Below are 14471 nucleotides of genomic sequence, written 5' to 3'. Positions count from 1 at the left end.
TGGTTGAGCACCTCATTGACAACCTTGAGGAGGGAAAAAATGTTTGTAGTGTTTTTTCTAGATCTAAGCAAAGCTTTCGATTGCCTCCTTAACCACAGATTATTATTGACAAAACTTAGCTCTTTAGGCATTAAGGGTACAGCACTAAAGTGGTTTGAAAGTTACTTGCAGGGTTAGAAGAAACATAGTGGAGATCAGACAGGTTCTTGAGGAAATATCAGAGTTGAAACATCCGAACCGATGGAAATTTAAAAGAGGTGTTCCTCAAGGATCTGTCTTGGGGCCTGTACTGTTTGTGCTTTTCATTGGAGACCTTCAGGTGCACTTGGGGGAGGGTTGCTATCCAGTGTCATACGCGGATGACACTGTCCTCGTCACAAACAACAAGTCGGTGCAGGCACTGGAAATTGACACCTACACATCTATAACTAGAGCTAAGCACTACTGCCTGAACAACAATCTGATTTTCAATGCATCCAAAACCAAATGCATCATATGGGGAAGACATAAAGATTATGTATCCTTTGCCACTGGACCTAGAACAAGTGCTCTCTGCAAAGCATTTGGGTGTCACAATTGACAATCGTCTCTCATGGAATCAACATGTAGACATAATGTGTTCAAAACTCAGCAACAGCTCTTTTTGTTTTAAAGAGAGTTAAACACATTAGCACACCAGAAGCTACTAGAATCGCTTACTTTGCGCTTTTCGAGACACATGTTCGCTATGGAATAGTGCTTTGGGGGGGCTCTTCTATCACCAACCTTCAGCGAGTCCTAGTTATGCAGAAGCGTGCAGTGCGAATCATGGCTGATTTAAATCCTCAAGAAAGCTGTAGAGATGCTTTTAAGAACTTGGGCATACTCACAGTGGTGTCTATTTACATTACGGAGGTAATATTACTGGCTATCAGACAAAACTGCTTGAGGAAACCGTGATATCCATGAACGCCAAACAAGACATGGCAATGACTTCAATCTGCCAGCCCACAGATCAGCTCTATTCGCCAAGAAGCCAACCTATGCAGGTGCCAGGTTATACAACATGCTACCAGGAGAACTTAAGAACCTTGGCCCACAAGTTTTGAAGAGGAAAATGTTCAAAGTGGCTAGAGTGGAAAAGACTGTATACAGCCTAGAAGAATTTATGACCATCAACACCTACTAATAAAAGTTAACAAAAATGTTTTAACTTATACTTTTTAAGATTTGACGCTGTCTCTGTTCTTGATGAATATGAAAATAAAGTCTATTGTCTATTGTCTATTGTCTATTAAAATTACCTGATAGAGGCAACCTCGCTTTATCACTCAAGAGTTTACAAAAATATTATCTAATTTACATGATAGACTAAGCTTTTAAATAGAATATTCTTAAAATGATTAATATTATTAGTCTCTTCCTACATGCCGTAGGGCAAGATATGATGTAATTTAATAATGGGTATAATGATAACCAATGGCAGAGATTCTATAAGAAATGTTTATATCTTGTAGTTTGTCTAATCCTTCATTTATCAAAATAGTTTTAATTAAGTTTCGCAAAAATTACTAAATCATAGAAATACAGAGAAGGAATTGTGAATAATTGATATTGTATGTACTGGATTGTCTTAGATGTGCTTTGGTAATTATACAGACTGACAACTTTTGATGATTAAAAATTATTTCACTTCTCCCTGTATTTTCACAGAACTTAAAGCTATATCGTTAAGCAGACAACACTTAATCAAGATAGACAACGATAAATTTGTATGTTGCCTATTTTGTTCATTGTTCTGTAATTAAAAAGTGGCTTATTCAGTTTTGAATATGCGTCACCAGTCTGTGAATCTTCCACTTCAAGTTTATGTAGAGTAATAATTAAAAATTTTAACTGTTCAAGGGTTATGCAAATTAATCCTTCAAGTACCAGACATTATTTTTGAACTATGCAAATTTTTCACCGCAATTTAAACAAGAAGACCAGGTTGAAAATGAAAATTTGGATGCTGCCTAGAAAAATATTCATACCTTCATTAGTTTTTATGAGAAATGAATATAATGTTCACTAAATTGAATTATAGTCTTATTAAAACAAAAATATATATAGTATAAAAAATATATTTTTACTATGTATTTTGCCATCCACATTCCATGTAAGCAGATTATATTGCCTATTCGAAAAGAGTTTAAAACTTCTTTCTACATCTTCTTCCAGGTAACACAATAAGGCCTAAATGTCTGTTACTTAACAACGAATGCAATCAGCTGATTATATATTGAAAAATACTAAATTTACAGTTCCAATTAATCAATAAATAATACTGAAGCAAATCAAAATTATTGGCTACCCTAATTTCAATATTTGAATATTGAAACACTTCAATTTGAATATTGTATGATGTAAAAGCGTTATATACTATAAATGTAGCCTGGCAATATATTGCCATAATGTAGCAATAGATGAATTTCTCATCCAAATTGTCAAAAGTAAAATATTGCCACATGATCCTTTTAGTATACATTCTACAGCAGAAATATATAGCCACATGGTTCCCAAAGGGTTTATTATAACCAATGGAGGCTCCTTGTCATTGTTATGAACAGTACAAAACTTTAATAAATTAGTTTCGAGAATATTTTAATGCACATCATTTGAGTTTAGCCACTGATAAATATTAGAAACAATATAAATTAATTGTTTTCAGAATAGTGTCATTCCTACTACTTGCCCTAATTGATGGAGTTTGTCTCTGAATAATATTAATTTGAATTCAACATTATCAAATAAGTCACAAATAAACCCAACAAAAAAGAATGGACCATCTTTCAATCCTTGAGGAATTCCATATTAAATATTTTTCCATTCAAAATAATAATTGGTGCCATGAGATCCAATTATATTAACTTGAAATCTATTTACTAAATAGGATGCAAAACACAAGATAGCATCTCCGTTCAAACCACTAGTTTATAACTTAATTATCAACCATTATACTGTACTATCGCTTACATCTCAAATAAACTACTCACAAAATAAGCGGTTTTGTAACAACTGTTGTTGGTGTGGGCAGTGCCGTACTGGGTAGCTGTGTCGTGTGGTGTACTGGTGGGGCCGCAGGGACTAGTGTTGTCGTGGCAGCACTCGGTGATGGCATATTCACTTGGACTTGGTACGAGTAACCCTAGAATAATATCACCTTACTAAACACGTAAAAGTTCAACAAAATTCAAGAGTTCTTGAATAAGAAGTTCTATCAGCAGATACATTTAAATTAATCAATCTTCTGAAAAACTTAAGCCCTTTCAAACTCAGACAAAGATCATATTCACAATCTAAAAAAATGTTATACAACATAAAACAGATGTGTTACGTAATTTTACAAAAACGTGCTATTAAGATTATAGCTAATGTGAACATAAAGACTGTAAACCTTTATTTAAAAAGTATGGTATTCTTACAGTACCTGCACTTTATATTTTAGATTGCCTATTATATACAAAAAGAAATTTATATGCCATACCTACAAATAGATCTGTACATAACCATATGACTAGAAACTCAAATTCTCTGAGAATATCTCAATGTAGTCTTAAAACCACTTTAAATTGTTTTGCTGAAACAGGCATTAAACTCTACAACTCTCTTCCTTCTCATCTTAAATCTCTTGAAATTAATTGTTTCAAGAAAAGTGTAAAAAAGCTATTGATTAATATCAGCCGATATGACATCAGTGATTATTATGCTGTAATTGGATAGACACTTGTTACTAGGCCTAGGCAATGTATATCATAGATGATAGTTCATGCTGAATTTGTTTCTGACACTGCTATACATTGTAAAGATGTTCTGGCAATAAAGAATTTGAATTTATAGACTGTGATATTCTGTTATAAAACAAATATGAACAAATCAAACTTATGTACCAAAAAAGTACAGTTTATTTAAAACTATTACCATATCTACAAGTCAGACCTTCAAACATTTAGCAGAAGTGAAGAGGATAGCACTTAGTGCGAACTCTCTCTGCATTTGCACGAATATATGTCAATTTCTTTCTACAAAAGAATTATCTACGTATAGAGTGTTTAATTCTAAACACAGTGCTCACTTTGAAACAACTTTTATTATATTTCATAATTATTTTTGCGAATTTCCAGAAAACCAGATATTGGTAGTGAAAGTGTTAATGCAGAGATTTTGTATGATCTACAATTTGAGACACCAATTTTCTAATTTATAAAATTAGTAAAATTTTTGTTATGTTATTATTCAAACACTCACTTGTTCATTTGTCTTCACTTCTATTTTATAGCCTGGAGGAAGAAAGGTATTGAATCCCACTATCAGCTCAGGATGCCCATTGAAGAGACTTGAGACACGGTCGATAACGCCAGGCGTATCAATACTAAATAAAAAATTATAAACTTAGTTTCTATTTGAATTTACACAACACCAATAATATGATATGATGATAAAAAACACACAATTTTCATGTGTGGTGTAAATATCCTATAAAGGATTGCCAGGATTATGCAAAACTATACAAAATGTTTATTGGTCACATGTAAAAAAATAATTTGAGCTAATTCGTTACTTATTTTACATTAAATAACAGTAATCTACATTTCATAATAAAAAATATATAAAATAGAGTAAGTTTTATGAACTTAGCGATGGAAATTTTATGAACTTGGAAATTCAGCTTCCAGAGTGCAGGATATGGGTTGATCATATTGAATGTTTAATATTACACAGATCTAGGGTTAGAAACACACAAATTATGGGTTTTGTTTGCTAGTGGTAAGTAAATATACAAATGTAATACAATTAAATGAAGAATTGCCTAAAATATTCACTTACTGAACTTGGAACTAATGACTTTAAATTTGCTGTTACCAATGTCTCATTGTAATGTAAAACAAGTTCCACAAAATGGAGCAGAGACTCTCCCAGTCTACAGAGAAACTGAGAACTGTGGTTTTTGTAATTTATTATTCATATTGGTTTTTGTCTAAATACTATTCCAATAGATTGTGCAAATAAAATAACAATCAATGATGCTGTAAATAAAATTGCAGGACCGAGAATTTTAATAATTACTTAATGTTTTATGTAAAATAGACGTCTTTGGACAGACACAAATAAATTAGACCTGTTTCTAAGACAGATTTTAAAAATATTAATAACTACTGTCCAACATCAATTATGGGTAATTCCCGAAATAACTTTAAAATTTACAATATATTTCTTACAATCATATTTTACATGACAGACAACAAAGAAAACATTACGATAACGTTATTAAACACGGTATAGAATGGGAAAATATACCTTTTAGTGTATCAATAATAGGCCTATATTTCTGTTCTCATCAGCCAGTTGCTATTAACCAAGAATTTATTTTATTTGCTCAATAGATTACAGTTAAAATTAGTAATCATATTGATAAACTTTTCCAGTTATAATGGTAAATCAACGTATTTTTAATAGTAGTCTTATCTACTGAACATAGTCTTTACCTCTGAGATTTAAATTCTTTCATTATGTCCAAAAAGTCATTGTAGACTTGAGGCTGGTCTCCAAACTTAAATTTGACCATGTCAAGGTAACTGAGAGCATCCTCAACCTTTAGACGCTGTATCTGCTGCTGCTGCTGTGCTGCCGTTACATTAGCAGATACAGTAGGCGTCATAGAACTCCCATGGACCTGTTACAGACAATCAATACTGAGTAAAAGATAAGGCTAGGGACCAACTTTTATTTTTTCATGATTAAGTATAAAACAAGACTTGAAACTCCATGGAAAGATACTACATCGGATGCAAATGTAGCAGAGCTACGGCCAACATAATAAATAACAAATTATATATATATATATATATATATATCTTAATTCCTGCTGAACTTGGAAGAAAGTGCAAACATAGTCTTTTTTCTTGGAAAGAGCTGTAGGTGAAAAAAGTTCTAGTAAACTGGGTAATCACTAGATACGAAATTGAAACCGCAGTTGGTGAACATTATTCTTAAGAGAAAAGAATAATGATCTACAAACAACGATATACACAAGCAAAAAATCTTGGTAAATAAGTCTTTCTTTGTGCTGAACTTCCTCCCTACTAAACAAGACGTTCCACAAACTATTCTGTACCACTGCATCATCCAAGTAGGTAGCCTTAAATTAGCATTTCTATATTTTGGTGAAATTTGAACCTCATAGGACTCAAAGAATGAATCTAAAATAAACAAAAGAAATTATTTATAGAGGTACCTAGAACTAGTGCAGTTTTGGACAATGCTTACAAAGAATACATTTTCCTCACTAGGCAATTGTATACCCAATTCTGAATTCTATCAGTTAGTTATGTTAACTGGAAAAAATATGTCCAGTCACAATAAATCTTTTTGGGAAGATAGTTTTCAGTTTCCTGACTAAATGTTACATATTTATCAGGTTCTTCACCTGTTCCACACAGTAAAAACACTGTTATTTTATCTGTCATATCCTCTCTTTGTTTTTGGCAACAAAAATAATCGTGGGGTAATAGACTCTTGATTTGAAGTTTATAATTGAAAACGAAATTGTATAATTTCTGTTTTGAGGTAGTGAAGTTTGTCCATAATAAAATTTAGACTGGAGAGCTTTTAATACAAATTTTATAGCATCCTTTTTAACCCTTTAGAGACCAGCCAAAAATTAGACTTATTAGCCAAAAATACTGGGCTCATTTTGTATAGTTTTACCAATATGATTGTAACTCTGTAATGCTTATTCTAGAATGATAATTTTAATGTTGATTTATTACTTATGAAGTTATACTTTATTTTATATCATTACAAGCTGTTCATAAACTTTTATTTTTGTAACTTTAGGAAATAAAATAAAAATTAAAAAATAGATATTCCTTAATAAAATGTAAATTAAGAAAATTAGATATTTCTAATTCACTATGAGGAAAAGTTTGTTTAACTTACAGTTAACTTCATCTGTGCTTTTGTTATCTACACTACTCTTACTAATTGACTATAACTGAATAGAACAAAGAACAGGTTATGTGCAGTCATTGTCTGGTGACAGCAGCCAATGATAAGTGCTTGGAATATAAAAGTGATTTATGACTCTTTTGTAACTAGACATACATTCATTGATGATATTGTTATAGTTGGGTAAACTAGTATATAAATAACTCTTTTTTTACAGATGCTTTTATGTTAAAAATAATTATTTTATGATATTGCAATGAAAAATGTTTAACTATCAAATGGATTGGTAATTTTCTTTCAGACATACAGTAAGACTGTCTGACAGCTTGGACATTGGTCTCCAAAGGGCTAATCTTTATATTGTGTCGACAAAATACACTTGACTGAGTTCCATTCATTCCGGATTACTTACTGTACATGATCAATATTCGAATTAAATTGTGCGGATTGTTCTGACATTTTTCATCAATGACAGAAATTGGCACACCTCAATGTGATTTATAAACCTCATTTATCAACATTTCACCTCCTTTCAAATGGTGTCAACTGATATGTATCTCCTTCAGGTGAAAATTTAAAATCTCATATTTAAAGTACTCACAAAAATTAACAATTCTTTTTTATTTGTAAATTTTTGTGCAGGCTTAGTCTCGTCTTAGGTTTTTGAAACTGAAGAAGGTGACAAATATCAGTTCTCAAACAGTATTTTAATTTTTATTACATATAATTAAAATTGGGATTGTTAGTTGGGATTAGGACCTCTCTTGGAATTCAAATAACTAGTTTGCAGATAATCATTTGACTGGGATGACCTGTCCCTATTGTATCGTAACTATTAATACCATCAAAAATTACATTACAGATTATGGTTAATACTATTTATTACTTTTTGAATATTGGAAAATCAGTGTTTTGATTATCTAAACTTGTCCCCTCCTTCCTCAAACGGATTCAAATAATCACCTCTACTGTATTCATAAGCATTTATTTAATTGTGTAACCTTGAGTGAAAGAATATTACCAGGCACCTAAATGAATGGCTAAATATCTCAACACGAGTATATTACATTGTTATATCACATGGACCAAAGGACCTAGGTATTTACTTATTACACCAAAAAAAGTCTTGTGAACTGTGCATTCTGCAATCAATTTTATCTGATTGTTCGAGGTTTTGAGATAGGGGTAAACTGTGCATTCAGCAATCAATTTTATCTGATTGTCCAAGGGTCACATTACTCAACAGCACAGTGGGTTCATCAGTTTATCTGTGTTGTCTGTACTCCAAGTTCAAAGTCATCAAGTCATGGTTTTATCAAGACAGTATATTCAGGCTAAGATATTCTACAATTTTAAAGGTCAGAAAGTCTGTTTATACTAAGAGGAGCGAGCAGAACATCTCAATCTTACGTAAGTGTTGAAGTGTGTTACGCAATTGTGATTCAGTGGTATTTTGAATTGCGTGAGGTTGTAACTCTCTACAGAATGGAGAACGTCTAGGTAGATTGCATTCCATTATAACTCAGGAAAATATGGATCATGTCAGAGATATGATTGAAGAGGATAGAAATTATGATCAAAACTTCAGTAGGGATTGGATCTGCAGGAGTACAAATAATTTTGTATGATTTGAATGTTGTATGATTTGTTACTTGTTGGTGTCCCACGATTCCAGACACAACAACAAAAAACTGAGCTCGTGAGAATCAGGCTACAAATGCTTGATGCTTTTGGTCATTGGATCGTTCCTAAAATTGTCACAAAATGATGGAAACCCCATATAAATGAAGAAAGTAATAAACCCTCTTTACAGTAAGAGTTCTGGGCTAGTGAAGACTATAATATTGGAGGACAAAGGACTTATTACACTCAACAATATTTCTTAATAGTTTTGCAGGAACTGAACATTGGGTCACAAAATGATGAAAACCGAACCCGAATGAAGAAAGTAATAAACCCTCTTTACAGTAAGAGTTCTGGGCTAGTGAAGACTATAAAGTTGGAGGACAGAGGACTTATTACACTCAACAATATTTCTTAATAGTTTTGCAGGAATTGAACATTGGGAGTCAAATGGTGCAACGTGACAACGTCTAATCTCACATTTCTCCAAAAACTTTTGAGTTTTTGGCCAAGTGCCCCTGTGCGTTGGTCACTTTTCCTCAGAAACAGATTATTTCGACAGTGAGTGTACTGACCTTGTGCCGGACAGGAGGAAGTGTCTGTAGAGTGTTGATACTGGTGAGGGTCTGAGCCCCTCCTTGTAACCCTCCCGTCACCACTGGCTGTAAAACAAATACTTGTTCAGACGGCAAAACAAATAAGTCATCAACACGTGTATCTAGACCAAAAGGTTCAAAAACTGTACAACACATACGAATTTTATGTAATTAATTACATATGTATTAAATGAGTTTTAACTTTAGTTCTGACATTTCGCAAACAGAAATATGCATTCTAACAGTGAGAATAGAATCATTTGTAAATCAATCGTTTTTGTTATATCCAAAAAAATTTACCACCTTCTACGCAGTTTTTTACACTTTGGCAACTGGCTTTTTTGTGTCTCTCTAGACTCTTACCCACTGTATTCCTGGACTACAGTTCTATATAGTTTATTTCTCTCTTTGTTTCATAGTACACTACACCCATACATACCACTTTCACAAATATTTTTCAGTCTTTATAGAACATTCCCTCTTGAAGTACATGATCATTATTCATGGAAGCTGGTTGTCTATGAACATATTTATATCATTATTGTGCATGATCATTTGTCAGGGAAGCTGGCTGTCTCTAAGCAAAAAGTACATTGTTTTCTTGTTGTGTATAATCATTTGGCATGCAAGCTGGCTGTCTATCAACAGAACGTTCCTTATCTTCTTGTTGTGCATAATCATCTGTCATGGCAACTGGCTCTCTCTGAGCAGAAAGTACTTTTTGTTTTAACATTGTGCATTATTATTTGTCATGGAAGCTGGCTGTCTCTGAGCAGAGAGTGATTTGTCCTCTTATTTAGCATTACCATTTGACATGGAAATTAGTTGTCTCTGACCAGAAGGATCCTTGTCTTCTTGTTGTGCATGTTAATTTGAGTAAAAGCTGGCTGTCTCTGAACAGAAAGTGGTTTGTTTTATTATTGTGCATGATCGCTTGTCAGGGAAGCTGGCTGTCTCAAAGCAGAAAGTACATTGTCTTATTATTGTGCATGATAATTTGTCAGGGAAGCTGGCTGTATATCAACACAACGTTCCTTATCTTCTTGTTGTGCATAATCATTTGTCATGGCAACTGGCTCTCTTTGAGCAGAAAGTACTTTTTGTTTTATTATTTTGCATGATCATTTGTTGTGGATAACCATTTGAATAAACCATGGTGGTTTTGGATAACCATGGAAGCTGTCTGTATCTAAGCAGAAAGTGATTTGTCCTCTTGTTGTGCATGACCATTTGACATGGAAATCGGCTGACTCTGAGCAGAAAGTACTTTTTCCTAATCATTTTACTGAGAAACTAGCTGTATTTTTGAGCAGCTTTGACTACTTGCTGTGTATGATCATTAGTCATGGAAGCCTATGAGCAAAAAGTACTTTGTTCTCTTATTATGGATGAGCATTTGTGATGAGCTGTCTGTAAGCAGAAAGTGATTTGTCTTTTTGCTGTGCATGATAATGTTTTTATGGAGGCTAGTTTCTGAGCAGAAAGACCTTTGTATTTTTGTTGTGGATGACCATTTGAATGGAAGTTGGCTGATTCTGAGCAGTAAGTGCTTTGTCCTCTTGTGCATGATCATTTAAATGGAAGTTAGCTGTCTCTGAGCAGAAAGTAGTTTGTTTTCTTATTGAGCATTATCATTTGTCATGGTAGTTGTCCGTCTCTGAGCAGTAAGTGATTAGTCCTCTTGTTGTGCATAATCATTTTACTGGGAAGCTAGCTGTACTTGAGCAGTTAGTGTATTGATTAATTGTTGGGATTATTTACATGATCATTTGTCATGGAAAATGGCTCTCTGACCTGAACGTTCTTTGTCTTTTTGCTGTCCATGATCATTTGTCATGGAAGCTAGCTGACTCTGAGCAGAAAGTACTTTGACTTTTTGCTGTGCATTATCATTTGTAATGGAAGTTGGTTGTCTCTGAGGAGAACGTTCTTAGTTTCTTGTTATGCATGATCATTTGACAAGGAAGTTGGATGTCTCTGAGCAGAATGTTATTTGTCTTCTACCATCATAAATGGAGTTATTCAAAAAGGTTATATTTACCTAGCTAGGTAGGTGAAATGAGATCAGCTGATTTAAGTTAAGAGTGTGGTATTTCAAGATGGCCACTCAAAACCTCTTTTCAAATTCCTGGTTTTCCCGGTCAAAAATTTCCGATTCTCTAGTCAATTTTCAAACCAAATAAACAATTGTAATACTGTATTTAAACCTTACGCCGAGTTCAACGGTAACGGTTTGTCACCAGCTGTATTTGCAAGAAATGACACAAAGCTTGCGGTGCTCTAGCATTTTGTCGCTAGCGATATGCGAGAAATTCAGTGACGACTTATCGCTATTACCCATTTCAAGCTCCTTAGTTTTTATCCCTGTGTTTCTCAATGTGTTGATGAATCATCGTGTATATATCTAATAACTCTTTTCTGTGACGTTTGGAAAATACATATATTCAGTACAGAATAAACAAAGACAACAAATAAATAACAACACAGCGCTACCATGGGGCAGACTACAGTCCAGCATTGCGGGTCAGATATCTGCGATGAACGTACTTCGAAGCAATCGGAATTTGCGTACTCCCGATCAGTAGTCACCCAGGTATAGAATTGTTTGGATTCGAGATTCAGCTTCCCCATATGAGTAGTATATTGTGAATAAATACTAGTGAAATACTCGTGATTTTTCAAGCGTATTTAAGCACTTCTGTTAGTATCGTAATCGAGTAGAAAGAGCCGCGGTATGAAGTATCATAAAAGATCCATCTCTACTAAAAATTCAAGAGACACTATAAAAATTCACGTGTGTTTCCCGGAGTCCCTGGTTAGAGTCCCACGAAAGTATTGTGGCTCTCAATATATATCCCATTGACGGCCAATACATGAAGAATGCATCAGAAAGTGATTTGCCACGGAAGTTAACCGAAGTGCAGTTAGTTCACGATCTATTGAATAAGTATATATACACCAGTACAGAACAATACCTTCTACAGTTCCACCAAGAATACGAGCACGTCATCAATTACTGGCTCCTAAATATTTTATGTCAGCCTTTAATATAATGCAAGAGTAGAATCACCCCATCATGACAAAACACAACTACAAAGTAAATAAACGCACGAAACTCTGGTTCGTCACATGTTCGTTATATTATAGTCATGGACTACGGAACAACATGACATAAGGCTCCTTATACACGTTGGACTATTTGGTGTGAACAGTTCAAATCGTCCGACCGATCGAACACGTGTGCGGGGAAGTCGTTCAGATAAATAGTTAATTGGAGAACTTATGGGATTTCCAGCCGTCGTCCAACCAATTCCGCTCTGACGACGAAATTGACATGCCTGTTTGATTCGGTCGGCTGTCCGTTTGTATACTGGCGACAACATAAGCTACGTTTACATTGGCAAGTAAAGTTGCGAGAAAATTTGCACAACTACTGGCGTATAATGTGAACAAGATAAACAATTTTACTCATGAGAATTATAGCAGGCACTAATACAACTTGCTACAGTTGTATCGCTTGTTGTTCCGGGAGTCAATACGAAGCCTGTTCACACACGGCAGTGATATCTCGGCAATGTTTATAATTGAAATTTTAATAGTCGAGACTGATCTCCAGTTCTTGCAAACAACTGTCCGTCGCTAGTTGCTGCAGCGCTCACTAGAGCTCTTGCACTCGAGACACGATTTTTACAGTCAGACACAAAACTTGCAATTTTCTGCCAGTGTAAACGCAGGTTGAGTCGAGGTTTGGATGTGACCGTGGTATCAAAATATAACATCACTTTCTTTGTTTTAACTTATGTAATCCGATGCCCAATCGGAACATGAACGAGGAGCAATAATTCATAAACCAACCAAGATCTCGGCCGCAATATGAGTGGTAAGCAGTGAGCGTTGGATCAGTGACGACTTAAAAGTTTAATGTATGTGTTGTACCTATGGGGAACACTCACGACAGACATGAACGGTAGGGCGGTTCCACACATGCCGCTTATCTGCCGCCAATTCTAGGTAATAGATGTTTTACCTGCCGCTCAGCCCTCAGCCCATTCTGTAATTGCTGTGCAACATGTCGGGCACAAACTCGCTTTTCTTGGCGTTACTTGTCCGCCATTTATACCTTACCCACTATTTCTTCTCCAAAAGGTATCAGGCCTGGTAAAAATCCAACTAAAATTCTGGTGCACTAAAAAAAAACCGGGTATCTCAAACCGTCAAACATATATTATTCAACAAACCGAACTATTAAGCCTTTTTATAGCCCCACTTCGACTACTGAATAATACTTAAATACATAAAACCTGTTGGTATCGTGGTCACTACCACCCTGCCGCTTTAACGCTTAATGTGTATCGCTCGTTTAGTGGCGAAGTCGGGAGCAGTCAGCCGATTTAAAATTGTCCAATGCATTGTTACATCTTTTTTTTTGGGGGGGGGGAGGGAGGGAGCTTGCCGCGGCACAGGAGTAGAACTAACCACGTAAGATAAGATACTAAGATAAACTCCACTACACTGTTGAAGGCAACCCTCAGATGAAGCTTGCGAACATTTTTTTTTTTTTCAAGGAGAAGACAATCTCGTTCTATGCCTTATTCTGCCCGTCCTCATTGGCCACTGGCATGTGCGAGGATCTTATCAAACAGAATAAGGGGGAGAGTCGATAAAGTACAAGGTCGATGGTACTGATAAAAAAAGTGCAACGGTCACAGAGAGGATTCGAAGTTGCGCTATCTCTAACTCAGACTCAAAGTCCAATGTCTTAGACCACTCGGTCATATGTGATCGACCACTCCCACCGTATGTCGATCTTCATTCACAATTTTACAATCCACGTTGCGTATAATACGATGTTTTGAGATTAATAAATTCTTGATTCAAGAAGCTGTCAAATTATGTCTTGATTTTATAGGTTGTTGGAGACGGAAAATTTTTTTGTAATTTTCCAGGTACTCAGAAAAATTCCCGGCTTATTCCCAGTTGTCCCGGTCAGGTGGCCACCCTGTATTTAGATTAAAAATGTGGAAATCTAATACCCCTTGTTTTTTATTTCTGCTCTTATGCAAAAGGCGTTCTTGTTACTTCTTCAATAGAAGTATGGCCTTACTTTATTTCTTCAGTCAATCTTTAATACTGGTTTTTGATTGGAAATGCTGCTATTTAACCAATTTTTACACCCGTTTTGATAACTAATTATTTGTTTTAGAAAGAATTGTAGTAAGGATAACTGCTCATCCTTAAAATACTAGAACAAAAATTAAGTCAACTTGGCTAATAGACTACGGTTTT

The 14471-nt window shown here is 34.7% G+C and overlaps 1 protein-coding gene across 2 annotated transcripts in view; it reads right to left on the bottom strand.

Moving 5' to 3' along the window:
• LOC124368800 (paired amphipathic helix protein Sin3a-like) overlaps positions 1 to 14471 on the bottom strand; it is a 125926-nt gene that overhangs the window by 77485 nt on the left and 33970 nt on the right. For both annotated transcript variants that reach the window (XM_046826181.1, XM_046826182.1), the window contains 4 exons: positions 9165 to 9251; positions 5505 to 5692; positions 4267 to 4390; positions 3015 to 3166 (listed from right to left, as the gene is read on the bottom strand). In XM_046826181.1, coding sequence (XP_046682137.1) covers positions 3015 to 3166; positions 4267 to 4390; positions 5505 to 5692; positions 9165 to 9251 — 551 coding nt within the window. The remainder of the gene's footprint in view (positions 1 to 3014; positions 3167 to 4266; positions 4391 to 5504; positions 5693 to 9164; positions 9252 to 14471) is intronic.

This window comes from Homalodisca vitripennis, chromosome X (genome assembly GCF_021130785.1).
Source record: "Homalodisca vitripennis isolate AUS2020 chromosome X, UT_GWSS_2.1, whole genome shotgun sequence".
NCBI lineage: Eukaryota > Metazoa > Arthropoda > Insecta > Hemiptera > Cicadellidae > Homalodisca > Homalodisca vitripennis.
The sequence above is the reverse complement of the archived record's forward strand: the minus strand, read 5'-3'. Positions and strand labels throughout refer to the sequence as shown.